Genomic DNA, 27,444 nt, shown 5'->3' on the forward strand with positions numbered 1-27,444 from the left:
ACATGACACATGCCTTGTTGGCTTTTGGGAGGGGGTTAGTTTGGGCAATATAGAGCATGACAATTTCTTAAGATAAATAACCAAGAAATAATGTTCAATTAAATGTATAAACAGGATTCTATATCTTCTAATATCCCACAATAATGAGAAGTGCTTGAATTTAATTTGTATCCATTATCAGGTGTATTCACAAGAATGCTACATTCCCCAATATACTAAAACAAAGCTGCCCTAATAGATGAAGCCACTCACAAAACTTCCTGCACATAAAACTTTACTTTTCATTGACAGATATCTAACCCATTTACATGTATACTGTTCTGGATGTGAGGGTCGGCCAATTCGTTATATTTCCCCCCAAATCATTCACATTTTTGTTTCCTGCACAGTTGTACTTTTGTAGTCATCATTATTTATCACATCATAAACTGCCTGCCCATTGCTATTCTCTCAAGCTCAAAACAATATTCAGTAGCAGTAGTTGTTGCCATTAACATTTCGCTTGTGCATGTAGTACGAGTATGCTTTTAGATAATGCATGAATGTTGCACCACGGACAGTTCCTTGGTTGCATCGAGAAAAATGCATAGGACAAAATAAATTTGGTGAATTAGCTACTGGAAATTCCTTGTTTTCCACCCACTATGACCAAAATTTGTTATTACTCAAAGTAGATTGCTCACAGGGTCAGTTTTTCAAGTTCATGTTCGTTCAGTGCATTCCATTTTTTGCATGAAGGATTTAATTAAATCACTGATTAGTTAAAATAGCCTTGTTCAGATATTAGCACACATGGGTTGATGAAATGTGCATTGCTGTATAGCTGATGCATTAGATCTTGTTTAATGAAGTTGATGCTTTTGTAAGCATTTCCATTTCATCAGGGTATATTTTCTAATCGGAGAATACATAGTTTCTTGAAAATCCGATGCGGTCTGAAAACACCCTATGGACGTAATCTTATAATGTGAGGTAAATCTTCTTGTCATTTGGAAAGGGCATTGTTAGCTGTGAAGTTTCTAGACAGATTTATGCAAAGAAAGTCAGCACTCTTGCATCGAGAGTGGTACTTTGCTTGTTGAAGGCTTTCATTTATCAATGCTTTTGAGGTGTCAATAGGAAGAAAACAAAGAATTATGTTCAAAATATCCTTCATTAACTTATGAATTCATACTGATTAATGCTAATTAAACAAAGAATACAAATATGAAGAAATGAAAAATTCATCTCTTTGGCAACAGGACAGCAACCCTTCTGAACCTTTTTTTTATTGTAATGTTGGTAAGTCCATCTAAAAGTGAATGTTGCTATTCAAATTCATTAGTAGATTATATGAATGTTGATGCCCTCAATGTTTTATTGGATAAATGTGTGATTTTGCATGATTACTTTTGCATGGGTGCCTGATCAAAGTCAATATATCAGGTTAGTTTGGTTTCCTTTTCGATATAAAACTACTTCTTAGCATAGAAGGAACTGAACATTTTAGTATATATCTTTGTCAGTAGCTCTCTGATGTTCATTTACTAACATTTTAAGTTAAGTGCTCAAAGGGTCATTTGAAATCAAAATATCAATCTAGGTTGTTTGATCTAATCAAATCATGAATGAGGAAAGTCACACCATTTTGTTCCTTGGCAGTATAAATGTGTACTAATTCTAATCTTGACTGTTTAAAACTTGGAGTGTGACAACTGCTTAAACTAAAAAGGCATTAATAATGTATTAACAGATAAGCCCTCATGCTCTATAGTTCATCCGCAGGTAAAGTAACGTGGTCATGCGAAGGATCTTCTGTATTTAGTAAATATGTTTTAAGAAATGTGCTATGATTCATTGTAGATATTACATCTGTATGTAGAAAAATGTTTCTGTTGGAAAGCTTATGTAACATATTCATTATTTAATTTATATTACTTTTAGCTAAGTACTGTAGCTAATTTTTGTTATATTTTTTGAGATGACAATAAAGCAGAAATTGACATGAAAATAGAGGAATGTAATGAAGTGTGTTGGATTCAGAGAACGTAAATTTATGTACAAAGAAGGACAAACTGATAATTTTAAACTACTTGATGGTCTCTTTTTGTATAGTTCTTCCAAACTTGCAATGCTTTCTACATACAAGAAATTCTAAAGATGGTGTATAGTTAGATGAGAGAAATTATGAAGAATTAATAGAAATTGTTAGCTAGAAAGTCTGTTTTTGTTTCTTTTTCAAACCAGCATTGTCATTCGGATGTCTTGATTTCAAGGTTTTGATTTAAGTGTGTCTTGTAAAAGCATGTGATTCACGATTGTGAGCTTTGATTTGATTCATTCAGTGTTTTCTTCATCTTAGTACACCTGCCATTGGTGTTTGAAGTAGCCTTCTTGCTAACAATCTTTTAGTGCAGCAGTTATTGATTTAACAGTTTCAGATATTATCTATGTTTACATAGTACATTCGAGATCCACGTGTTTATGTTACTGTGCAAGACAGAAAGTGATATGTAATCATTACTGTACTTTTCAAGAGTGACAGTGTCAGTACATTGATAAAGAAAAAGCTGGAATTACAAGCTAAGATGATAAAATAAATGAAGATAAAAATCTTGTTTTCAATTATCAAGCACTCCCTTCGCTTATTAGATTTATGATTTCCGACTTGGCTTATCTGTTTTTGTGTGGAAGAAAGTGAAAAAGATTAATAATATTTTTCTCTTTAATAAAGAGGGACAGAGCCCCATTTTTTTTTTTTGGGGGGGGGGTGAGAAACAACCAGGTCCATATTTCTTTGACAAACTTGTCTGTACTATTGAAAACTCAGTAATATCCCTATTTTCAGCCTCTGTCTTCACATTTGCCCCACTTTCATAGGTTTCAGGATGGGAGTTATGCAGAGAGGAAGATGTAGAAAGTGAGATAGACAGTGAGATAGAGACAGAGAGTGAGAGGGGGGGGGGGGGGGGAGAGAGAGGCAATGATAAATTGTGGTGGACCATGGTAGAAAAAGGAAATTAAGGTGCATAATAGAAAATCTAAAACACCACAAAAAACACGACAAGAAAATGCTATTCACAGATATATCTGTATTATTTAATGCAATATAAGATCTCTTTTCATATAAATGCCAATAATCGACAAGAACAATATATTCACTCGCGAAAAACCGGTTCGAATACATGGAAAGAAAAATCATAGTAAAATAAAATACCTTGTTAATGATAGATTAAGTGGAATTTGGGTGTTTCATTTAGATGTTTGTACATTTCAGCATGATTTCATCAACAACTTTTGCAGAATGGAATTCCATATTTCTTATCACATTCGCATCAAGTAATGTTGAAATATATAGATGTGTGATGATGAACATTGTTGATGTTGAAATTCATTTTTGTTAAATGATTTTAGAGCAAAGCAGGCCAGTACTTTCTTACTATTTGATTGAAACTACTCAATAACGAACATGTGAAGTTGGCACCCCAATGGCTTGCCATACTAGGCCTATTCCAGTCATCGGTGAAGTAATGTATATTTCACTCAAACAGCACAAGCTCATGAATCACACCATGATAGCACATTCCATTAAACGAAATTTAAAGCAAAGTTTGGAAAAGATGTCAAAGAAATTTATTTAATGTCTTTCCAACAAAAATCAACTTAAAATGACTATATCAGCCATTATTAATAAATATACAAAGGAACTTATGCTGCTATAATGGGCAATTATAGCTTGCTTAAGTAAATAATGATAAAATTGTAAACTTGTTAAGGTTACTTTTGTCTATTCAAGAACATAAATATGATTCACAGAATGTAATAAGAATGCGTATAGATATAACCATTTCTAAATAAGATTAATTATTTTGCCGACATTTCAACACAAGGTAGGAATAAATGGTAAAAAGAAACCTTCCCCATGTGCACATTATCATTATTTTTTTTTCTTCAGGAAAAAAAGGTTTTAAAGCATTCTGTGCAGTACAGGTCCTTGATCCAGTGTGCATTGCAGGGATTAAGAATAAGAAAAATTAAAGAGTATTTTCAAATAAAAGCAAATCCCCAAACCAATGCCAATTATTACACAAACATGATAACGAACTTCAATATGAAAATGCACAACAATATGTTCATCACAGTCCACCATGTGGATAATGAAAACGTAAAAACAGAAGAGAAATAATCTGCATCAATGCCAATCCTAAATATTCTTGTGCAACTGTGTGACGAGGTCAATTAAAAAAGTCATATATTGAAAAACGCGAAGGGGAATAAATAAAGCACACCATGCCAAATCTATAAGGGAGAAGAGAGGGAAGTGAGGGAGAGAGGAAAGAGAGCGAGAAAGGAAAAAATAGAGTCAAGAGCCCCCCGCCCCCCTTCACATCAGTGTGAAAAAGATTAATCATAGAGCACACAACATACTGAAATAAACATTAAACTGCAGTGCGTATGGTCATCTTGAAATGTACACAGGTAGCACATTTTTCTCGAGCTCGACGTCATAAAAAATAATAACGAGTTGATAAACAAATCAAGGGCAAGAATAACATGCAGCGTAAAAATACATCAAATGTACACAAAATGTTTATCGGAAATAAGCAAATGTAAATGTGAGAAATGTCGAGGAGTAAAAGTTTGTGCATTAACGTATTCCGTGTTCATGGAATATGAAGAAGCCTTGTTTTTGAACATTAAAAATGCGCAGATAATTTACCAACTGCCACTCAAAGTTACAGCATTTCATTCAAAAATTAGTAGAATAAAGTTATCAAGTCTGTCATTACGAAACGTTTCGTAGAGGACTGGTCTTATCTGGAAATTGAACCTGAATCGGCAATTACCGAATTGAAGTTAAATCTTTCAGTTTACAATTCGTACACATTTGCTGACGATTTACTACTTTACATACACAAAGAAAAATGCCGCAGTTAAACTGTATTATAATGTACAGAAGTATACTGATACTAACAGTTTGTACAAGATGAAATTACAAATGAAATAATAGTGAATAAACGTAAAATATAAATATAATAGAATGCGATAACAATTAACCATAACATATAAACTAGATATTGATCTAAATATAACAGATTATTGTATGATTACTTTTTTAACGAAATATAAATCAGGATTTTGATATCTCAGTCTAACAATGTTTTCCCCCCATATATTGAATATATGTCACCGAAGTTTTCAGTCATATATCCAGCAAGGTCCCCTTTATTAAAATCTGAACTGGTCTACATTTTCAGCAAGGGTACAGACAAACAGCCTATATCGACGAAATATAACAAACTCTTGGTATTTTGAATATTTTGAACCAGATAATAATAATAAAGTTTCGGAGTCTTAAATGGTCTCATCCGAATACTAGCATATCTTATTATAATAAAAATGTAAGTTATGTCATGTATTTGTGGCCCGACAAGAAGCTTAACGTAAAAGTATTTCGATCTGCACATGAAACCCTAGCTTTTGTGACGGTTCTTGAAAAAGGTGGCAGGAATTAGTATTCTAATCATCGTACATGCCGTCATCAATGTACAATGAAAACAGTATCTAGATGAACTACAGTACAGTATTACGAGTATATCGTCTAAATAATAACATGGAATAACTAATATAGTAATCACTAAATGTTTGCAATCTGTTGAATTTATATAACAAATTCTATATGGCAAATAGATACACACAAGCCAATGACAACACTCGTCATCGCGCTGCATAAAAACTATTGTGTATTTTTCATAATAGGCACTCTAAACTAATCATAACCAGCGAAGAAACCATAATGCATGAGCAGCATACAACATTAGTTATGCTCGAGTACGTACTTTTGTTTTGCCACTCAAAAGGGTATTCGAACAATTCATCATTCTCGAAGAGCGACAATGCTGAAACGAAACAATATGTTTACCTTTACAGCAGCACAGAGAGAAGCAAAGCAGCCCTTACATAAAGTTTTTCGTGCATATTTGTAATTATAGCCCTTTTTGGTCTTTTTGTGGCATTTTGTCCCGCAGAATGTTACTTCAGAAAATCTCGAAGGGTAAATAAGAACAGAAAGGAAGTGTCGCTAAAGTTACAGACTCCTAACTGATCGATGGTATACCATTTGAAATAACGTTGTAGCAATGATCGGGCTGGAGTCGAGTCCGTTGATGAGACTGTAACATACGTTATGAGATAGACATTCAACCCATGCGCGGGCGGGTCCAATATTTTTTTTAAAAGGGGGCATTTTGTACAGGAAAAAAATAACAAGCAAAAAAAATTTCAATACTTAATGGAGGTCATTTTGTTCCATGAGAATTTTGACAAGCAGAAAAAAAAATGAATAAACAAAATAAAAATAAAGAAAAAGAGGGGGGAAAGGTCCTTATTTGCATATGCATGATATATTCCCCTAAAAAAATTCGGGGACTCACAAAAGGGGGGGGGGGGGGGGCACGGACCGGATGTGCCCTTATACCTGGATCCGATACTGATTCAACTTTATATACTAATACCAGTCTTTTTTTTTTTAAACAAACTTTGTTTTAGACCAACTATAAATGACCTTTTACTGACATAGGCCTATTCAAAATCTTTGCAGACTTTGGAAACTATTTACGATATCTCGGCAGTTTGTCTGAGGTTTGACAGAGACAGCAACGTCATTTTTTTGTCAACAGGTTCATATTTGCAAACAGATTACATCTCACGTCTCTGCATAAACTGAAAGTCATGTTCTCTGGAGAAAAAACAACAATATTAATGAAATTTACTTTGGCTTTCTACGTAACTTTTCTGTCCTGTAACATGATGTAAGGTCCATAATATCGCGGAAGAGGGAGGGGTGGATGGAAGAAAACTAGAAAAGTGAGGGATTAAAGTCTAATCTTTAATTCACTGATGGTATATAAATGATATTACATGCGGCTTGCTGTAGATTAGTGTTTATACAAGAGATTTGAATGATTCACTGTGAATTGCATTTTGGTAATCTGTTATCAATGATAGCTGGCACTTTCCATGAGACCTCGCCAACTAATGTTGCCTATTAATGTGGCACCATAATGTCGGAGATACATGTAGGTTAAAGGGAACATCAACTTCTTCCTCATCTTCGTCAGATGCCATTCTGTTACATGCTGTTAATAAAACATCTATTGTAAATTCATCATATTAAAGAGATCATGTTATAAAATAACAATTTAATTGTTGGCATGATTACAAAAGTAGAAGCTCATCTCAAATGGATTCGTTTGCATTACACGACTGGTAAAGGGAATTATTTGTAATAAAATACCAAACCAAAACCAAAATTTGAACATTTTTTCGAATATCGTAAGAAAGCAACCCCCCAAAATAATAACGCACGTGTTCATGATTTCAAAGATTAGGAAGCGAGATTAACAAACTACTTTCCTTTAAAAAGTAAACTGAATGAGGCCTCATGATACGATCGTCACGCCAAGCTTCACACTCATACCTCTCTCTATCGCAAGTAGGGTGTGATTGTTCTCTATGATGCAATTCATTTGGCAAATTGTGCTTTCCGGCATGCGCCTTTACCGGAACGTATTAGGAGCAATATCCGCAAAGGGTTTACACCTAAGATGACAGTTATTCTTATAGCTCACAATGTCTTTCATCCATGCCATCAACCTCTTGTTGAAAGAGAGATCTCGTCGTGACTCAAACGACTTCATAACAGGTCCATCTCGTTTGGTATAAGAATAACAATTATACTTGTTTGTATTGCGCTTGACACTTACTTCATCGCAAATCTCAATACAAATGCTCTACAATATTATGCAAGAAAGTTGCTGCGGTCTTAACGGCGCACGTGTTTGCAGCAATTGTGCTGCTAATTAGAGCGTTGATATTGACGATATTGATTCAATAGTCATGATATCAATTCATATGGGATGTCATATGCCGTACACTTTATAAATCGTTAGCTACGACTCTACCATGTCATACACTCAGGAATAGCCTGAAAACAAGGAGAATTTTCAATGCCTTGAGCAAAATCACAATGGATGATGCTGATTGCAATGCAAGTTTACGGCGATGATTTAAGTTTCTTTCAACCATCATGGACTCAATTTGAAAATACTTTCACTGTTTCTATTGAATAGATTAAATAAACCTTATTTATATCTGTCATTCGTCTTTATGCCCATTACGTGAAGGATTCAATATCTAGCGATCAAGGTTTAAAATGCTTTCATTTGAACCGTCTTTCTTGGCACATCTAACGGGATGGAAACTTACAATGTATTCCAAATCGATTACTTCACATTGCAGTATCTTCATCATTAGCATTTTCGCCGGTGGGCTCTTCATGTTTCTCTTGGGCATCTACAACAGGTTCAGCTACGACAACCGATTCCACGGTTTCGACTACCGGAGTCGCAGGTTTTGAAACAACAGGTTCAGCTACGACAACCGATTCCGCGGTTTCGACTACCGGAGTCGCAGGTTTTGAAACAACAGGTTCAGCTACGACAACCGATTCCACGGTTTCGACTACCGGAATCGCAGGTTTTGCATCTTGCGCTACTTCATCGGACGTCGTTGTCGAGCTGTCAGGAGCTATGTCGACTTGTTGTGACGGACTATCTTGTGTCTGCTCTGTTGGGATGTTCTCCCCATCGGCAACCTTCTCATTCTGCTCTTGTGACTCGTTTTCACTTTTCGACGTTTCTTTCGATGCTGGCGATTCCTCCGCGTCGGCAATCTCGGTCTTTCCGGATTCAGATGGCGTCAAGGCAGCCTCTGCTGTCGTCTCCTCGACTTGTCGTGGAGACTCTGTACTGGTTTCCTCACTCGGCTCTGAACCTTCCGGTTCTTCTGCAGGGACTACTTCTTGTTGGTTATTTTCCAAGGTTGTGACCGACTGCTCATTTAATGCACTTGATTCATCAATAGCGGCACTTTCCGTTTCAATGTCTTGAGTGTCTGTGCTTATTTCAACCTGATTATTATCCTCAGTCAAGGACTGCGTTTGTGGTTCTTCTGCTACCTCTTCGCTATTTCTCTCAGCTGATACTACACTGTCTACTGTCTCAACTGTTCTTTCATCAATTACTTCGCTAACATCGTTAGATGCCGTTTTTTCACTTGCCTCAAGTTCTTCCGGTTCATCAGAACTTGGAGGCATTCGTGGTTGAACCTCTGCTGTGCCCTCTCCAAGTTCTTCCGTCTCATCTTCTGCATCGATAGGACCAGCGGCAAAGTCCTGTGTCTCTACCGGTGCTGTACTTGATGAATCATCAGCGCTTGCATTATTGGTGGGTAAACTTTCAGGTTCTGGTTGTTCACTCCCCTTATCCTTTGCATCTTCTGAATTTCCGATTTGCTCGTCACCAGTCTTTTCACTTTGAGCGACTTCTTCGGTGACATTGTCGGCGGACACAGCATTGTTATCCGCAGTGACATCTGCACTATTTGCTACGGGCGATTCATTTGTGGCAACCTTTGGCGAGTTATCGTCGCCATTCGCTGTCAGCCTATTCTCTTGTGCAGCCTCTGTTGTGCCACCGCCAATGGGAGTCTCATCTACCATACTTTCCTTTGGAAGAGCCTCTGCATCAGTCTTTAATTCTTCACTCTGTCCATTTTCTAGCTTTGCCTCATTTATTTCTCCATTTTCCAATTTAGCTTCCTCTGCAGACGAATTATCGACATGAATTTCCGTGCTTTCTCTATTTGCCTTTACTTCTACATCTCCATTAGTACTCGCTTTCCCGTTAGTACTAGCTTCGCCGTTTTCCTTCTTCTCTCCTTCGCTCTCGAACGTTTCATCTTCGAGGCTGCCGTCGGCGTTGACCATGACGAACCCTGGATCGCCACCCTCTTGGATCGCCTTGGCTAGCTGCTCCAGTTCTTTAGGTGGGATCTCGAAGAGCATTGAGGACGTTCTTGATCGTCGCTCCTTGACGGTGATAGCCGAGCTCAGACGGTCGTAGATCGCCTCTACAAGCGGTTTGGCATTCGGACTGTGAAACAGGTACTCGCCTTCTCCTTGCGGACTCCGACTGAAAAAAAAACACACAAATAAACTATAATAATATATAGACGGATTAAAATAATGAGAATAACATCAACATGCAATATTTTATTAGAGTGCTTAATACAACGTTTCTGTGATCTGAAGTATGATGGCATAATCGTCGCACGTTTTCTCATTGGATAAAGCTTGTATTACTCTCACAGACTTGCATATCAAATCGATCAAATAATTTGTCTTTTACAATGGATTATACGTAAAATCAATATAATAAAGTATAAAGTAAAGTAATTTAATATAAAGTAATAATAATCACTTGGTGAGACTGTTTATCAAATCCCAGTTATCTTTTGGTGACGGTGGTGAATAAGGAAAAGACTGGAGATGGTGAAATGAGTGAGGGATGAGGAGGTAGAGGCTGAGCAAAAAGTATACATGTAACAAATATACCCACTTGCTGATCTGCAAACAGGCGATCTTTTCTAGGTCTTGCTGGGGTCCTTTGCTAGGCAGCATGAACCTCTTCATGTGTCTGAGGTCCCACTCAATTGCTTTCTCCCCGGTGTGGACATTGTGTAGAGTCACCTGAAGACGGGACACTCCGGCCAGATACGTCCCACACAACTTCAGCCTTTCAGAATCCTTGTTGGGCACCACCGTGACGCGTATTACATCTAGGGAATATAAAAAAGCAAACATATCATTAGCTTTTTGGTATATCCATCTATGGTATCACACTAAAAAGTCATGAGGGTGAAAATTTTCAAGTCATACCCTTCAAAAGATTGTCTTGACTAATTTTCTTTTGATGAGTAAGTCGTGTTGTGAGCTTATCCATATACTTTTAAATATATTGAAAGAGCAAAAAAGCATATCTTGACAAAGGGATCAATGTATTATTTGCGATTTTGAGAATTTTTAGAACATTTGTTTTCAGAGCAAGGGACACGAATTGATGATTGTCTATCATTATTCAAGTGTTCATGGAAATTCGCATGGATTCATCTACCGACCTTTACCGTAGCCTTGGATGGCGTCTAGTTCCTTCTGCTCTGAAGCAGGAAGCAACAGTTTCTTGAAGATCTCGATCCATTCCTGCGTATCTGTCTCGCTATCACCAGCCAGCGTCAAGGACACAGTCGAACCCTTGACGAACTCGAAAGCCCTGGGCTGACTCTTGGAGATGACCCTCTTGATCTGGGTGATGCCTTCGAGCAGGAGACTGGTCACGGTCTTGTTGTAGGCACCTTTCTCTAGGTACAGTTCCAGGAGGACTGAGGATTGTTCCGAGCCCTTGGTGGTATTCGGTCGAATCACAACCCATTTCCGTTTCCATGCCTTACAGCAAAATAGAAAATAAAACAGATATCGTGTTGTTACGGTACCGTCGGTGTTTTTTTTTAATCACAGCGTTTACAGGTTTCACAATTGTAGCTCTATGATTCAATAATGAAATATGGTGAATTTAAATTCATCGTAGCGAAGCTGTTCATGTTGCTGAGTGGTATGCCGATGTTAAAAATTAATTCAGCAATTCGGAAGGATATTATCATAACTGACTACCAGGGACTCACCCTTTTGGATTGAAATACGGCATTGATATAACCAGAGATAATAGATGGGGCGAGCGAAAAAAAACAAACCAAAAATACAATCTTCAAACCCATAAAAATTTGTGATAAAAAGAAATTGTGATCGTCTTCGCAAGTGAATGACGAATATCATCATCTTCATCTTCATCATCATCGTCATCATCATCATCATCATCACCATCACCATCATCATCATCATCAATCATCATCATCATCAATCATTATCATTTTCGTCCACCTTCGTCATCATCATCATTTTGACGATTCATACCTTTAACATGACAATGTAAGCAAAGGGTGTTATATGTATATATTCAGATACCAACAGATATTGTAATTGGAAAACCGTAAGAAAAGTACAGATCACTTTTCTAAATCCTTTATTTCTATCTTATTCCGATAATCAGTATTTTTATTGTAAATGGTAATATCACTGTGAAACCAGTTAGAGGAAATCAACAAAACTGTAATATAATCACTGGGTGCTTATACAGCTGATCAGACATTTTGATAATTCGTTATCTCATCACGTCACAGTAAGTATGTGAAATGGTGGCATTTGATTATCTATGTTCTAACTCGAACAGTCGGGTCATATCATAGTCACAACCTTATATCGTGGAGAGGCCAAAGGGAGGCCAAAGTACTTTATTACGAAGAGAGTTTCACATTTTTACAGTCTTATAAAAGATATCCTGCATTGTACGTAATGCATACACCCGAGTGAAGTGAAATTTGAAATTGGGGGCTGGCATCGCTGTAATCAAACACATTAAATTATCATGTAGAGCATTAATACTACGAGGGTAGCGAGCACCGACGTTGGAGCTGGGGAGATTGGGAAATATTGAGGGGTGGAGTGATGAGATGGACAGAAAAAGAGAGAGAGAGAGAGAGAGGAGGGTGGAGGAAGGCAGAAACCTTGAAAGACAGGATGAGAAGGGGTATTGTTGGCATTAGAAATATTTTGAAATCGTTATTGATGAAAAAAAAAAATATACAGCAGCTGCATATTCTAATTTAATCAATCCAACATGAAGTCAACTGTTTGTAAATTTTGGAATTATCTGAAGAACGGCAATGCTTCTTCAATTTTATGACCGATTTCGAATTCCTAGTGAGAAGGAATATGAAGTCGTCCCTGTCTATTTTTATATTGGCCCACTACAATGTAATTCACACACAGCAGTTTGTTAGGTGCTGGCACAGATGCAACGTGGTTCTACATACATGAAGGAGGAGGGGGGGGGGTAGGGAGGCGACCACCCCTCTATGAGTTTTCAGGTAGTGCAAAGGGATGCAGAAAAAAGTGGAAAAGGGGAGAAAATGTAAAATAAGGATGTAGAGCATACAAATGAGAAATCAGAGTCATGAAACTTTACGTTGCTGTATTCGACTGCACTTGAAAACAATAAGACGTCATTGCCCCCCCCCCCTTCATCAAGACACCCTGGCACAGCCCCTCCCTATTACGGTGTACCGGCGGATCCCGTGCTGGGAATATACGGTTCTAGGAACACTATCTGCCGACGAATCGTGTTCCAACTCCGGCGGATTCAGGACCGATTTCTCTTCGGCAGATATCGTTCTTGCTATCGTTTCTTGATCTACATGCACACGGTAACCATTCCTTCAAAATCACACAGGACCTATCATTTTTATTTACTACTTAATAGGAAAATAAAAATGCGTCAACCGGGCAGACATGATTCCGAGTAAAGAACGACCTCTGCCGGCGGATACCGTATCCGCCGGATGAACCAGATCTGCCGCTACACCCCTATAGTTGGGAACGGAATGGGTATCATCCTGTAATATTCATGGTATTGTAGTTCTATGTTTTAGACCTGCACATGAAGTTAAAGGAGTCAGATATGCGAAACCTTTAAATCACTGCATGCCTTTACAAGACTGGATTCATGGTATTTAGCGCAATACCAAACAAAGATAAGACGAATTAAGGGTCGCACATATTTGACAACAAACAATTGGTAGCTGTTTATTTTACAATGGAATTTTAATCAAATTAAACGCTGAATATCAACGTGAATCATCCAGTAATTAGTGATATCTGAGAAAAAAAAGAGGATAAAACAAGTCGACTGCAATTCCACTGATAATGATAATGATAAAGTCGTTTTAATCCACATGCAAATCAATATTTTTTTATTCGGAAGAGCGTATACGTATCAATGATATTTTCTATTAAATAACATTTCAGCGAATTACTAGGATGTCTGAAAATGAATTTACAAATTTGTTCCTAAATCTTATAATCGCATGATAATAGAAACCAATAACAAGGAAATGATCGGCTTAAAGCTGTACTATAATGAAACTTTTAAAGAGTATTCTCGAAATGAATTCTAATCATAAGTCTCATTAGATAGAAAAATATAAACCATACGAACATTGAGTAATGAAAAGTACCCCTATAAAAACAAAATCAATAGAACATTAATGGTGAACAATCAACTTAATACAGAGATGTGAAACAAGAAGAATTCATAATACGATGCGAAACGGAAATACAAAATCATTAGCTACAATCTATATAAGACAAGTATAGTTCACACTTGGCACTTAATAGTCCATATATACATTTGTACATTTAGAAAAACATATTGTTTGTTGAAATACGTCCCACGAAAATCCTAAATTTTACCACTTCCCTTCACGCGTCATCAAGCATGTAAACACACACAAAAAGGGAGAAATAAAACCAAAATTAGTTACTTTTAACAATCGTCAGGGATTCTCGTATCGGTATTTATCTTTGTGGTTTTCAATGGAATGTATAATATATACTAGTGTTTGTCCTAAACTATACATGTCAGTATCTGGTTCATTACAGATTACAGTTGGCTGAAAAGAGCCTGGATCTATATTTCATCCACTGTCGTAATAGATGAGGGGGTTGGGGATGCGTGACTGCCCCCCCCAAAAAAAAAAAAGTTCCATAAAAAACAGATAATGTGAGAAAATTATAGAATTTAACGGAAAGGAGAAGGGTTGAAATATGATGGTATTAATATTAATAATGTCGAACCATAAGGCATATCACAACATTATAATTATTTTTATTTTAAAAAGGCCAAAATATATATTTTCGTTTGTGGTTCACAATCGAAATCCTCTCAAACTAATTACAAGTAGGCCTTCTGTTACATGTTGACTATATAATTTTAGTCAATGACGTGTGAATAAAAACGGTTTTGAAGATACCATTGAAAAACCGAGCTTGAAATTAGCAAGGCAAATCTATGACAAATCATTGATCAAAGAAACTATACAGCCCGCAATCAAGTCAAAATATTGAAGAACGCCTAGGCCTGTATAAAACAATACACGGATAAGCCCCTCGGTAATACCATTAGAAAATGACCCCGACCGTGAAACCGGACCCCACCTCCACCCTTATTTACGGGTTAGATATTACGGAAGTACGAGGGTATATCTGGGTATAGTGCTTTCTGAATGAGTATCACTTTCACTTGTAGGGACTTTATGGGCCAAGATGTATATAGGCCTATACAAGAAGTCATTGTTATTGAAAATAGAAATTAGCATAAGCCTTATTTTGTTTCATTCATGCATTATGTTAGCCTACAGGGGTGAGAACACGGTATTACAGGGGGCAATAATGTACAATATGTTGGCATGTTTGGTGAATTTGTGATAAAAATGGTTAATATCAACCAAAATTATGGTAGATTATAATCAATAAATGTTAATTTTTGACAATTTCTGTCGGTCGGGCACATATTCCTCGACGTATTGGTCATTTTGACCAGCCCTCTTTTAGAGTGTGTACGACTATAAATTTTCTAGTTTGGGGAACCCCTTGCTTCCGGAAAAATAGATATTCGAGCCATCACCAGATTAGTTTGCCTCCAACATCTAGCTTATGCCATCCTATAATCATGGACCTACTAGAGATGCTATATAAGAAAGGGAGGAAATAACATGCTGTGTCCAAATATAAGATTATTTTCTTAATACACTGGAGTGAGAACTGGATGGAGTGATGCAAATTTCAATCAATTTCGATTACATCTAAATTGCGAGAGAACTTCGCATGACACTTTCAAGAAAGATATTGATGATACAATTATTTTTACCTGCATGCAATCGACATTTTCATTATTCTTTTTAATCTTCCTCTCTTCTTCTAACCCCCTTTTTCGTTGCCAACCGTTTGGGGTTGGGCACGTGTTCTCAAGCCCCCCCCCCCACCGTCCTTGTACAGTTTAATACGCCACTGCTTATTTACATACGGCTATATCTCGCTGGTATTTCTACTTTATTTATACTGATTGATACCATTGTTTAAAGTGTCCACAATGACGAGGACTGCTACCTTGACCATTTGGATCACAAAAATAAAGAAATTAATTGAGTTGGTGATTAAAATTACTTTTCAGAGATTCGAAATATTGACTAGAAGCTACTTGCGGTCAATGACGTGGTTGTAAAATGTAAATATAGGTCAATGTAGTTGTACATAGGTTTGTTCCCTTGAATTTGTTTATATGCATGGCAGTGGATTTTCAATTTGTTTACTATTGTTTGAATATGCCTACAAAGTACAAACAGCATGAGTAATAGGGGTAAATACATACAATGGGTGGATGAAAGTGTCATTTGAATACGTGTAAGTGTAGTGAGGACAAAGTGAATTCTTGTAGAATAATGATGTTACAAATTACTTGCCAAATTCAATTCAATTAATTAATTTGTCAGGATAACTTCACGTATGAATAGAAACTGCGCGGAAGGACAGATTTCTCAAGAGCAAAAGACACTAGATGCACTGCATCTACTTTTATCATGAAACAGAAATTACTCTTATTGCACGCTTTATTGCTTTAGGAGGTTACAAAAACTTCGTAAGTGATCATATAGCGAATTTGGACCCGTTGATTTTAGGATCCCCAAAAGTCTCGCATATATATTGTGATCGCAAGAATCTTGAAACGCCCCATTAGATTATCAAGCCAATTAACGAAAACAAAGACAACAACAATCAAAGTAATGGAAAGGTTATATTATGAAATTCGTATCGTTGTCGGGCCGAAGGGAACAGGAGAATATTCATTGATGGGGATATTTCTATATCATTAATGAATCGAGAAATGAGTTGGTTGAAGGGGGACGGGGGGGGGGAGGGGTGAGGAGGAGAAGAATGGGAAGGATCCGAAGTTTGGAAATACGATACAAGTAATTTTCAACTCATTACCGTCCACCTAAGGGCTATAGGCGCCACGCCAGGATATTATCATGCGGGGGGGGGCGACTTAAGGGTGATGTCAATCCTCTTGATAAAGTTCCCGATCCAGTTAGATGTACGACCCGAATCTCTCTTTGTGATAGAGGCCTACTCTTTATTTTTTTTTTTTGGGGGGGGGTGGGGTCCCCTACTTGGGGGGAAACACAAATGGTGGCGGCCAATTTGCCCCATGCATGCATACTATATACACTCCCTGCCCAAACCTATAGAGCAGTGTGAGAAATCTGTTGATTTAGCCTGTAAAGTCATACGACTCGGGGATACCAGAGTAAAACCCATGTTTACAATACTACAACAACCTGTGTACAATTCAAAACCAGACTTCCACAATACCAGCACTGTAGGCACAATATTCATGCATTGACTCGCATAGCGCAAAAACTATTCACAAACTCCCAAACCCAACGGATAAACAAACCTACTTGACCCGGTAACAATACACCCCACCGTCTTTTGTCAAATCCCATAACTGAAATGACTCGACGGGGTACAATGTTTGAGGTCGTGACCGGGTCCCTTTCATTCTCCCCTTTACTTGTTGGAGAACTTGGTCCCACAGGAGATACACATATGAATGTAGCGCCTACCCCAATATGACACCACACATTCCATAACTATATTCGTGTCCCAATCAAAACAAGTGAATAACCCACCATTGCCCATGTTCGTAGGCAAGTATTGACAAAAGTAATCCCAGATGATCACTCCGAAATCATTACAATACTTTCCCCCTTGCTTTGCTTTCTAATTTTGGACTATCATCACGCACGAAGAAAAAATACCATGATAATAATAATAATATTTACTTCTATTGCGCGAGTCAGCAAATAATTACCCCGATTTTGAAATACTTGTTTGGTGTGTCTGTGGAGACAAAGTAGATATAAACAGTGTAATAAGATGGCTTGCATTTTTGTAGCAATATTAATGGGGAAGCAATTGTTTTTTCCTGAGAATTCTCAAATCGGAAAGTTCAGTAAGATCAATTTTCGGAAAGCGATATCAGAGAAGATAAAATAACATCCGTGTAAAATCTCATTTGACGGGGGGGGGGGGGGGCTCTCCATTGGAAGTATACCAAAATGACAACGCCTGCAAACATTGGAAGAAAGCAGAGACAAGACTTTGAACAGTTGCGGTATATAAACAATGCATGGAAAGTTATGACGTATATGATAAATCTGGGTGTGGTCCAAAACAATCGCGAGAAAAGTGAAAGTTTTACTTTTTCTGAGTAATATTTGTTATTTCATATAGAAAACGGCAAAATCATACATTCCTTTGAGAACCCCCTCCCCAAATTTCTCTTGTCCAATATACTAAAAAGGATCTACTGATTAGGATAGTTTATACATGTATTTTCTATACACAGTAGTACCAAAGGGCAACCACAAATTGTATACAAAAGAACACAAAATTACAATTCGCTGTCAAACCGGAAATGTGGGAATATTCTGAAGATAGGATATCATAATTAATGGAAGAATGTACGAGCAAGAAGTGGATGAAGAATAAATTGAAGAACAAAAGATGAGTCATTTTCACAAGGTTTGAACGAGGAGCCACAGCAGAGATTGTGGTGGTGGTGTGATGGTTGGAATGGTTGGGGGGGGGGGGGGAGGGGCCGTTTTATAAAGCTGTTTGCAAGTTAAGAGCGACTTTAAGAACAAAATCCTTTCTTGTGGTAAATGGTATACACCAAACTGTTCATTGGCGATGGTTTAGCGCGTATGAAAGGTTCACCATGCAGTCGTTCTTAAAGTCGTTCTTAACTCACGAACAGATGAAACACTCAGCATAATGGCTTATTCAATGAGGTACGCTACGACAATATGTGTGTTCAATGGACAATTGTCAAAATATAAAGGGGTGCGCGCCCCTGCCCCTACCTGGATCTGTCAGTGGGCATAGGGCTTCAAGTCCAAGAAGCGTTAAAACGTACGCATTTTCATTATGTGGGGTGGGTAAGAACATGGACCTATTACATGGTAAGCATACGTAAAAAATCTTTCAAAATATAGCGAGGGAGCAAAGAGGCCGATATTATCGCATTTCTTGGGCACTTATGGTGCATTATTTTTTGTGCCCTAATAGGGTGTTTTTTTTAATATTTTTTTGGTGGGGGGGGGGGGACTGATCCCCTGCATCGACGCTGTGTGCAACCTTGGCAAGGATGTGGTATCAGAATGACGGTAATGAGGAACGAATAGGTCCAATTATAGATCAATATACCAATATGAAAGGTTATATCTAGACAAGAGTATCAGGTAGTAACTATCAGGGGGGGGGGAAGGGCAGTCATCCCCATGCATTGTCAAACCAATCTTTTTCCAGCACCGCCACCCCCCCAAATAAAAAGTACACCAAAATAAAATCCTTCAGTTTCAACTGTAATTTATGCAAAAACACCACTCGATCGCATCACCCTCGCTTGCATATTAAAGTCAACAACATTATTGTTTGTAAACTTTGGGTCATTTCAAAAGCGATTATAATTAGGCAAAAGGCATTATTTGAGGCATCAATTTAAATTTGTCTTAGTTGGAGGAAATTCTTAAATTAATTCTGCTTACTCAAAGACAACATGCTGATTCGCTGCCTACGTGCGTCCGATTAGTTCGCCTTGAACAAGAGCCAGAGTACATGCACCAACCCCCAAAAAGTTGACAAATACAATGGCAAGAAAATTCTCGGATTGGCCTTTGGGAGGGCAAGTCGTGATTGAAATTTAATATAAATTGTGTAGAGCGATGTATAAACGTTGATAATTCTTATCGTTGTCTGACATCGGTTCACATTTCCGCGCAGACATCAACATGACAATCACATCAAACATAACAAAGTTATTCTTTCTCTTTTTAGGATGTAGGCCTATAAACCATGTACTTTTATTCAGGTTCCCACGAAATGTTCGGATCATATAGTTATTAAAGTAGCTCCATGGTTCAAATTGTTCTCTCGCTTGAAGTTCAGCCAGAATTGTTTGGCCAAATCGTTTTCAATTTGATGTAAGTGGAGGATATTCGATTGTGTATTTCCATCAAGGTTCTCTACGTATTAGCCCAAGATAATGTGACATGTTCAAGACAACTTGATCTGTCACGAATCAAAAAATTAGCATACATGGTCCGTCAAGAATTTTCTTGCCAGAGGGATAATGTGACAAGTGTCGAGTCGTATGAAACAGCAATGGTAAAAGTGTAAAACAAATGTTAAGATTGCGTTTTACTTTTCGTAGTATACTCGATAATTTTTATGTCTTAAACCGGGGTCTTAAAACAGATACAGATAATCGTTTATCTCTTCCGGAGTCAGTGGCGTGACTACGGGGGGGGGGGAGGCGTGCCCCCCCACCATCGTCGGCTGGCAAAAGAAAAAAAAACCGGGGGAAAAGGTGAAAAAGAGGGAGAGGCGTATTTAAGAGACTAGTGTATATTCTATTATATCAACTTATATATAGTATACAAATATATTTTTCATAACATTATGAAACATATTTTGCTGAGGGCCTATGTGTTCATCATTCCTAGTGCTCGTATTTTTTGTTTAATGAAATATATAATCCTGTTGTACTAAAAACATCCAGCTTTCAAGTCGATATAATATTTGCTCGCACTTCGAATTATTGTTTTATGTAGTGGCATAAAATTTCCCCTTTACTGATCTTAATACATACTCTATCAAAAAATTTCAACTCGCGCGATTTAGTAAGTGAAATACGAATACGTATATATACGAAATACGTATGAAATACGAATGGTCAGCTCGCGCTTCGCGCTCGCAGTACTTGATTAGTGAGATACATATAATGTTCATGATTACAATAAATATAAAAAGTGCTTCATGTGTTTAGGTGTAATTCTTAAAAAAAAACAGGAAGCGCACGCATTAAATGACCGGTTAGATATTTATGCTCTTCATTAATTAAAAAAAAAACTAGTCATTTGTCCCTGTTGGGGTCAATAGATACAATTCCAGCTTGCGCTTCGCGCTCGCATCGTTTGTTTAGTGAGACAAGCACATATCGTGATTACAAAAAATTGATTATAATGTCCCTTTTTTAGGTCTGAATGTCAAAAATTTTCAGCTTACCCTTCGCGATCGCATTATTCAATGAGTGCTATACATATCTGTTTAATGGCACAGTCCTTAAAGGACAAGTCCACCCCAACAAAAAGTTGATTTGAATAAAAAGAAAAAATCCAACTAGCATAAAACTGAAAAATTCATCGTAATCGGATGTAAAATAAGAAAGTTATGACATTATAAAGTTTCGCTTAATTTCATGAAATAGTTTGCATATCCTGGTTGGTATGCAAATGAGGAAATTGATGACGTCATCCACTCACTATTTCTCTTGTATATGTAATATTAAATATTCTAATTTTCTCCTCATTGTCAAGTGAAACAACTATAAATTCCTCCCTGAACATGTGGAAATAGCACTGTAAAATACTATTTGGTTCAGTTACGTTGGCCCGTATTGTTATATCTGTAAGAAATTAAATAATGTATAATTCAAACAATAACACACACAAAAAAGAAATAGTGAGTGAGGGACATAGTAGACTGTCTCATGTCACTGAGTTGTGCATATCACTGTTTTGCGAAAAATAAGCGAAACTTTTAAATGTCATAACTTTCTTATTTTACATCCGATTTGGATGAAATTTTCAGCGTTATGCTCTTTTTGTTTTCTATATCTATTCAAATACACATTTTTCTGGGGTGGACTTGACCTTTAAAATGCTTCTATTAGGCCAGTATAAATGGCAATTGAGAGCGCTTTGTGCGCCCAGTAAGTGATTCAAAATTTTTGCTGGTGCCCCCTCAATGCCGTGACCCACGGTAATCCCACTGACCTGAGTAAAACCATTTGCTAGTAGGTCCATGGTAAAACATAGTAGTGTCTGTGGTTTATTCATTTGTATGTAATCAAATATACAACATTTTACATCATACTGTACAGAAAAAACAAATTTATTTAGAAACAGGATCTCGTGTGATGATGGTATCGGGATAAATACTGGTACGCTACAGGCAAAAAGCCAAGCCCTTGAGAATTTACCTTAATCTTGAATCTAGGCGTGAAACGACTGCAATTAACTATTTAATTTTGTTTTACTTTATTCAAGTTTGTTTTATTCATTTGCAAAATTGTCCATTGAATATTTAGCTCTATTTTCTAATGCTCTCCTCTTCTATCCCACAATTTCCTATTCAATGTAATTCTTTTCTATTAATTTTCTTATTTTTTTAATCTCCAATTCTTTTTCTGATCCCCTGTTCTGTAACTTCTATGCTATATTTCTTATCTTGTTTTCATTCTCTTTGTTTTCCGTTCTCTTCCAATGTTGTTTTTTTAATATATTCTCATCTCCTACTGTTGATTTTATAATTTAATTATTATTCAAGGAGAAAGATGGGTTATAAGGGTACATACTTCAGAAAATGTGCCTGAAATTTGTTACTCATCTCGGAATAACAACAATAACTTTTTAGTTCTAATTTTGTCATGGAATGTATGGTCCACTAAGTGCAAAGTGTAATTGTATTATACTCTTTGGGATATTCGTGTTCCAGCTCATAGGTACACGGAGTCTGTGTTCTCTTTTGATTATGAACAACAATACAACAATAATACTACGCTGATTTTGTATAGCTTCGAGCCCTGTTAGGCACGGTGCATGATGGAGAGGAATTTCTTTTGGTGTTTTTATCGATTTATCTCCCCTTTTTGGAAGGGGGGGGGGTGGCTTGTTGAAATTGAAGGCTTTACCTCGTTTTAACAGACCGATACTTCAATGCAAATATGGTACTTCCTTTAATTGCATTACGATACCCTTTTAAAAGGGGTACTCCGGGCTGAAAATATTTATATCTAAATAAATATAGTAATTTTCACAGAACAAAATAATGAAAATTTCCATCAAAATCGTATAACAACTAACAAAAATATTGAATTTCAAAGTTTAGCAATGTTTTTTTTAAATAGTTATATGCACATCCTCATGAATATTCATTAGGTGGGCTGATGATGTCACATCCTCACTTTCCTTTTCTGATGTTATTACATAAGATCATAATTGTTTCATTTTTTTCATACATGTGTGATAATGTGTCTCATTTATAATGAAATAAGTTGCAGCAAATAATTAGTTATCAATCCAATTTTTTCAGTTCTGGGGAGAAATAATTTGAATACACCTAAATTCATATAATAAAACACAAAAGGACAAGTGGTGATATGACATCATCAATTTGCTCATTGAATATTCATGAAGACATGCCAAGAACCATTTCACAGGAATAATGCAAATCTTTAAAATGCTGTAACTTTGTTATTCCTTGTTCGATTTAGATCAAAATTTTCAGTGTTTTTTGTCTGAGTTTACTTTATCTGTTTAAATCATATCATTTTCAGCCCGGGGCATCCCTTTAAAGCGAGGGAGGATGAGAGTGGAGGAGCCCCATGAAATGAAAATGTGTGTGTGTGTGATTGAGGTAATTTTTTTTCTTTCACAAAAAAAATGTTTCACATTGTTATAGAAGAGAAATTTGGCAGTTAAATTTTTTTTGTAATCATTTCAAAAATATTTGTAATCTCCTTGATATTGATACATTTATTTGTTTGTTTATTGATTGTATACTTGCAAAGAATCTTTATTTATATTGTGATTGTCAACTTATTGTTTTGAAAGAGGAAGAAAATAAAATATTATTAAAAAAAAAAAAAGTGTGTGTGGGAAGGGGGGGGGGTGTCCAATAATCTACGAGAGGTACCAAAGCACTATTGAACCATACAATGCCGTTTGCCCTGCGTGTGGTTATACTAAACCTAGCAAAAAAATGATTATTCATCCATCAACAAATATAATACACCGACTATAGAGCCTTACAGAGGGAAAAAAGTTTTAGTTTTCATTCTTCCGACACTATTCAAGGATATTTCTATTAACACGATTTTAAACATCATTTTTAAAACTATTATTGCTTTAACAATGTAAGGTGTTCTTTAACATGTAATTGGCATAAATCGCTTTGCGTCATTTACTATTATTTCCCTCGATGGGAACCCAATTTTCTGCAAGCAGACCCGTAACCGGGATTTCCTATGAGGTGGTTCCGACTAATGAAGAGTCCTTTCCAGTATGATCAGTTCCGGTGATATTTCCAGCTGAAAATATGACAGTTTTAAATAAAGAACAAGATATTTTACTAGTATATCGAATAAACAATTATTGCAAATGCGAAGCGTGAGTTTTTTTTAGGGTTTAATTTCATCTAATCTCCTTCCATCTGACCAAATTCTCATTAGTGTTAAAAATGATGTAGGCTATTTTTGTACTAATATTAAAAATAAAACTCAGAGGTCAAACAGTCGCACAGTACAGGGGGGGGGGGGGTCAGAAATTTACATTATGTACGTTAATTGTGCCGATAACTCTCATCGGCCAGTATTGTATAACCCAGATCTATCATCTACATCCAAATAATATAATTTCTAAAAGCGTTAATATTAAACAAACTAACTTTTAATCTCTATACGCGAGAACCCATACACCATGGAGCTACCACAGAAACATACAGAAATACTGCACAGTTTACTTTTTCAACTCGTTCATAGTCTGCCAAAATAGACCTATATTATTATCATTTAGATTGCTCAACAATTCATTTAGGATCATGAAGTTTACGGTTGATTTACTATGATCTCAGCGAAATGTTCCCACTGAATGTAAATCTAAACTCAGTGTCGATAGAATAATGAAAATATTCTTAGTTTCATTTGTGTAGTTATTATCCAGGTCTTCGATTTAAACTGCGGGTCAAAGTCGAGGTTTCGGCTTCAGACTACACTATTCAACTGGGCTCGGGATACACAATTGTCATGGAGAAAGGGGGTTCCACTCAAATAATTTTCCAAAGATATTAGGAATGTCGAAATCCAAAGCAAGCAAATTAATTGTCAAAACCAACCGCAATTTATACATCGAGCCTACCTACAAATGCACGTTGGCAGCAATATACACGTCCATGTAAAGTCAGCAATAATATGTGTTTACAACAAGGCAAAATATAAAAGAAAAAAGTTTTCAGAAGTTCCTGTATGTGCACTATGTGAAATATTAAAGGGGAACTCCGGACTGATAATAATTATATGAATCAATAAATAAATTGAACAAAACCCTGAAAATATCAGAATCTGATAAATCAAAAAGTTATTGAATTTGTAATTTTAGCAATGTTTTGTACAAATAGTTATGCACGCAGTCATGAATATGATAACAGATGTCTCCCTTGTAACAAAATAACCTGCATCGACAATTATCTTTATCATTATTATTAAAATAAGTAGTTATTCCATTATTTCATTCAACTGATTAAATTTGAATACATATTATTTCATAAAATAAAATACAGAAGAACAAAATGGGATATAACATCAACTTTCTCAATGTATATTCATGAGCAGAATATTTCACCAAAATATTATAAAAACTTTAAAATAACATAACTTAGTTATTTCTAGTCCGATTTTGATGACATTTCCAGTGCTTTTTTTTTGTCTGATTTTACTTTATCTGTCCAAAACATACTGTTTTCAGCTTGGAGTAATCACTTAATTTCAAATGAAATATTTTGATTATTAATTCAAATATATGTATTGGGTACCCAAGACACAAGGCAACAGATGTTTATTGTATATGATGCATGATTAGATATTTCAGAAGAATTTTTATGGCGAAACAACATCTTGATATAATACCCCGCCCAATTTACAAACCTTGATTATTTGGATTTAAGTGAATTCATAACCATTTTGGACAGGGCTATATGTTTTTTTGGCTCCATGATCATCATTAATTACCACACTGACAGCCATATTGTATAACCATAACTGATATAATTATTTTGTGGTCAATTAAACATAAGTGTCGAAGTCTCGAAGAATATACTTATGCTGGCATGCAAGTGTATACATGACTGTATTTTCAAATTCAAAGATGAGTCATGCTTCTCATTCTAAATGTTCAGCATACACACCCACGTTCGGTGCTTTCATGAAGAAATTGTATTATTTTCACCCGGCAAATATGACTTTAGCCAAAGTTTATAGGAAGTATATGAAACTTTTACTTTCCAGAAGTTAAGAGACATGCCGATTACCTTTTTTTTAAAACTTATGTTTATGAATGGACTGTTCTTCTATACCATGATGCCATCATTCCACTCTCCATGATTCTCGCTCTAAACATGTCAAAAGAATTCATGCAGCTTTCATCGTCTTCCACGAACGATGGGGGAGATAGAAAGTAGGGGTGGATCCAGCGGAAATTCTGAAATCGGGTTAAACAAATCCGATTTGGAGTCGCGATGAAAAGGATATGTCGTGTCATACCAAACTGATCGATATAAGTCGTATTCTGACATCATTTCGCCTTTCGGGGGAATATCATAGGCTAGAAGTATAAGGGCACAAGAAAAAAACTTCTGTAATGGATCACCGCTGTCTTAAAGTGTATGGTAAGATAGAATTATGTAGGCCCTAATCACTAAATTCTCTTCACATTCGTTGATAATCATGCAAAGCCCTGGGTGGAGAATATTTCATAAAAGCACTTGTCGCCTGCGGGATGTTTTATCTGACAAAGTATCTTTTGTCGGGTAGTTACCATAGCAACAGTCAGTCACAGTCACGTGTGCCTCTCAACCAATCAGAACCAAATAAAGTTGTGAAATCTGACAAGTCAAATGTTGATTAAACGCTCCCTTGAGCTTTCCCCACGAAAAAAAATACACATACACCTTTCACTAATGGTGCTATGTCGGGTAATCAAAATAATCTGAAACATACTTGAATTTGCATATCACAAGGGATTCGAAACTTTATTCTGAACAAAGAAGTATTTCTAAAATGAAGTTCCTTGATCCATTGAAACATAATCTATGAGTCAGCCCCGCATTATTGGACTCAACATAATTCATAACAATACCCGTGATGAATAGAAAGTATGGGCCGTTTCGGCACAAAGCTCTGATGGTGACAAACACACTTTTAAATAGAGAAAATTCAAAATGATTGCCGCAATGAAAATGTCCCCAATCATGATAATCTTCGGTAATGACAACCATATACAAGACTTTCACTTTGTTCGAAGTGGATATTCCAAGGCCAACTACTACTACCTTTCTGTAATTATTGTGTGGGCATAAATTAGAAACGCGGAGAGAGAGAGAGAGGGGGAGAGGGGGGGGGGGGGGTGAAAAATTCGTCATTCTTGTTTTTGTTTTATTTTGGTTGGTTGGTTTATTCATTAATATTAATTCAAGAGGGTATACATTCGATTCTCTACAAGGGGGCAATGGACAGCCAGTCATTTAACTGATGATGTATTATGGGGGGATAGCTTAGGACCACACCCCTGATCACCTATCGACTCCCTACTATATACTGCTTCTCTATCTATACATCACGCGTTGAATAGGTTCATGCACTTTCATATAGGCTTAGATATTGATAATTTCTCTCCTATAATATCCAATATATGACCTTGAAAATATGTTATAGCCGC

At 36.5% G+C, this 27,444-nt stretch overlaps 1 protein-coding gene across 1 annotated transcript in view; it reads right to left on the reverse strand.

Moving 5' to 3' along the window:
- Positions 1–3,056: 3,056 nt before the first annotated feature.
- The window catches only part of LOC121407406 (papilin-like), a 28,622-nt gene continuing 4,234 nt past the window's right edge, over positions 3,057–27,444 (reverse strand). Inside the window, exons 2-4 of the mRNA XM_041598462.1 lie at positions 10,999–11,323; positions 10,440–10,659; positions 3,057–10,013 (exon numbers count right to left, since the gene is read on the reverse strand). Coding sequence (XP_041454396.1) covers positions 8,270–10,013; positions 10,440–10,659; positions 10,999–11,323 — 2,289 coding nt within the window. The 3' untranslated portion in view covers positions 3,057–8,269. The remainder of the gene's footprint in view (positions 10,014–10,439; positions 10,660–10,998; positions 11,324–27,444) is intronic.

This window comes from Lytechinus variegatus, chromosome 2 (genome assembly GCF_018143015.1).
Source record: "Lytechinus variegatus isolate NC3 chromosome 2, Lvar_3.0, whole genome shotgun sequence".
NCBI lineage: Eukaryota > Metazoa > Echinodermata > Echinoidea > Temnopleuroida > Toxopneustidae > Lytechinus > Lytechinus variegatus.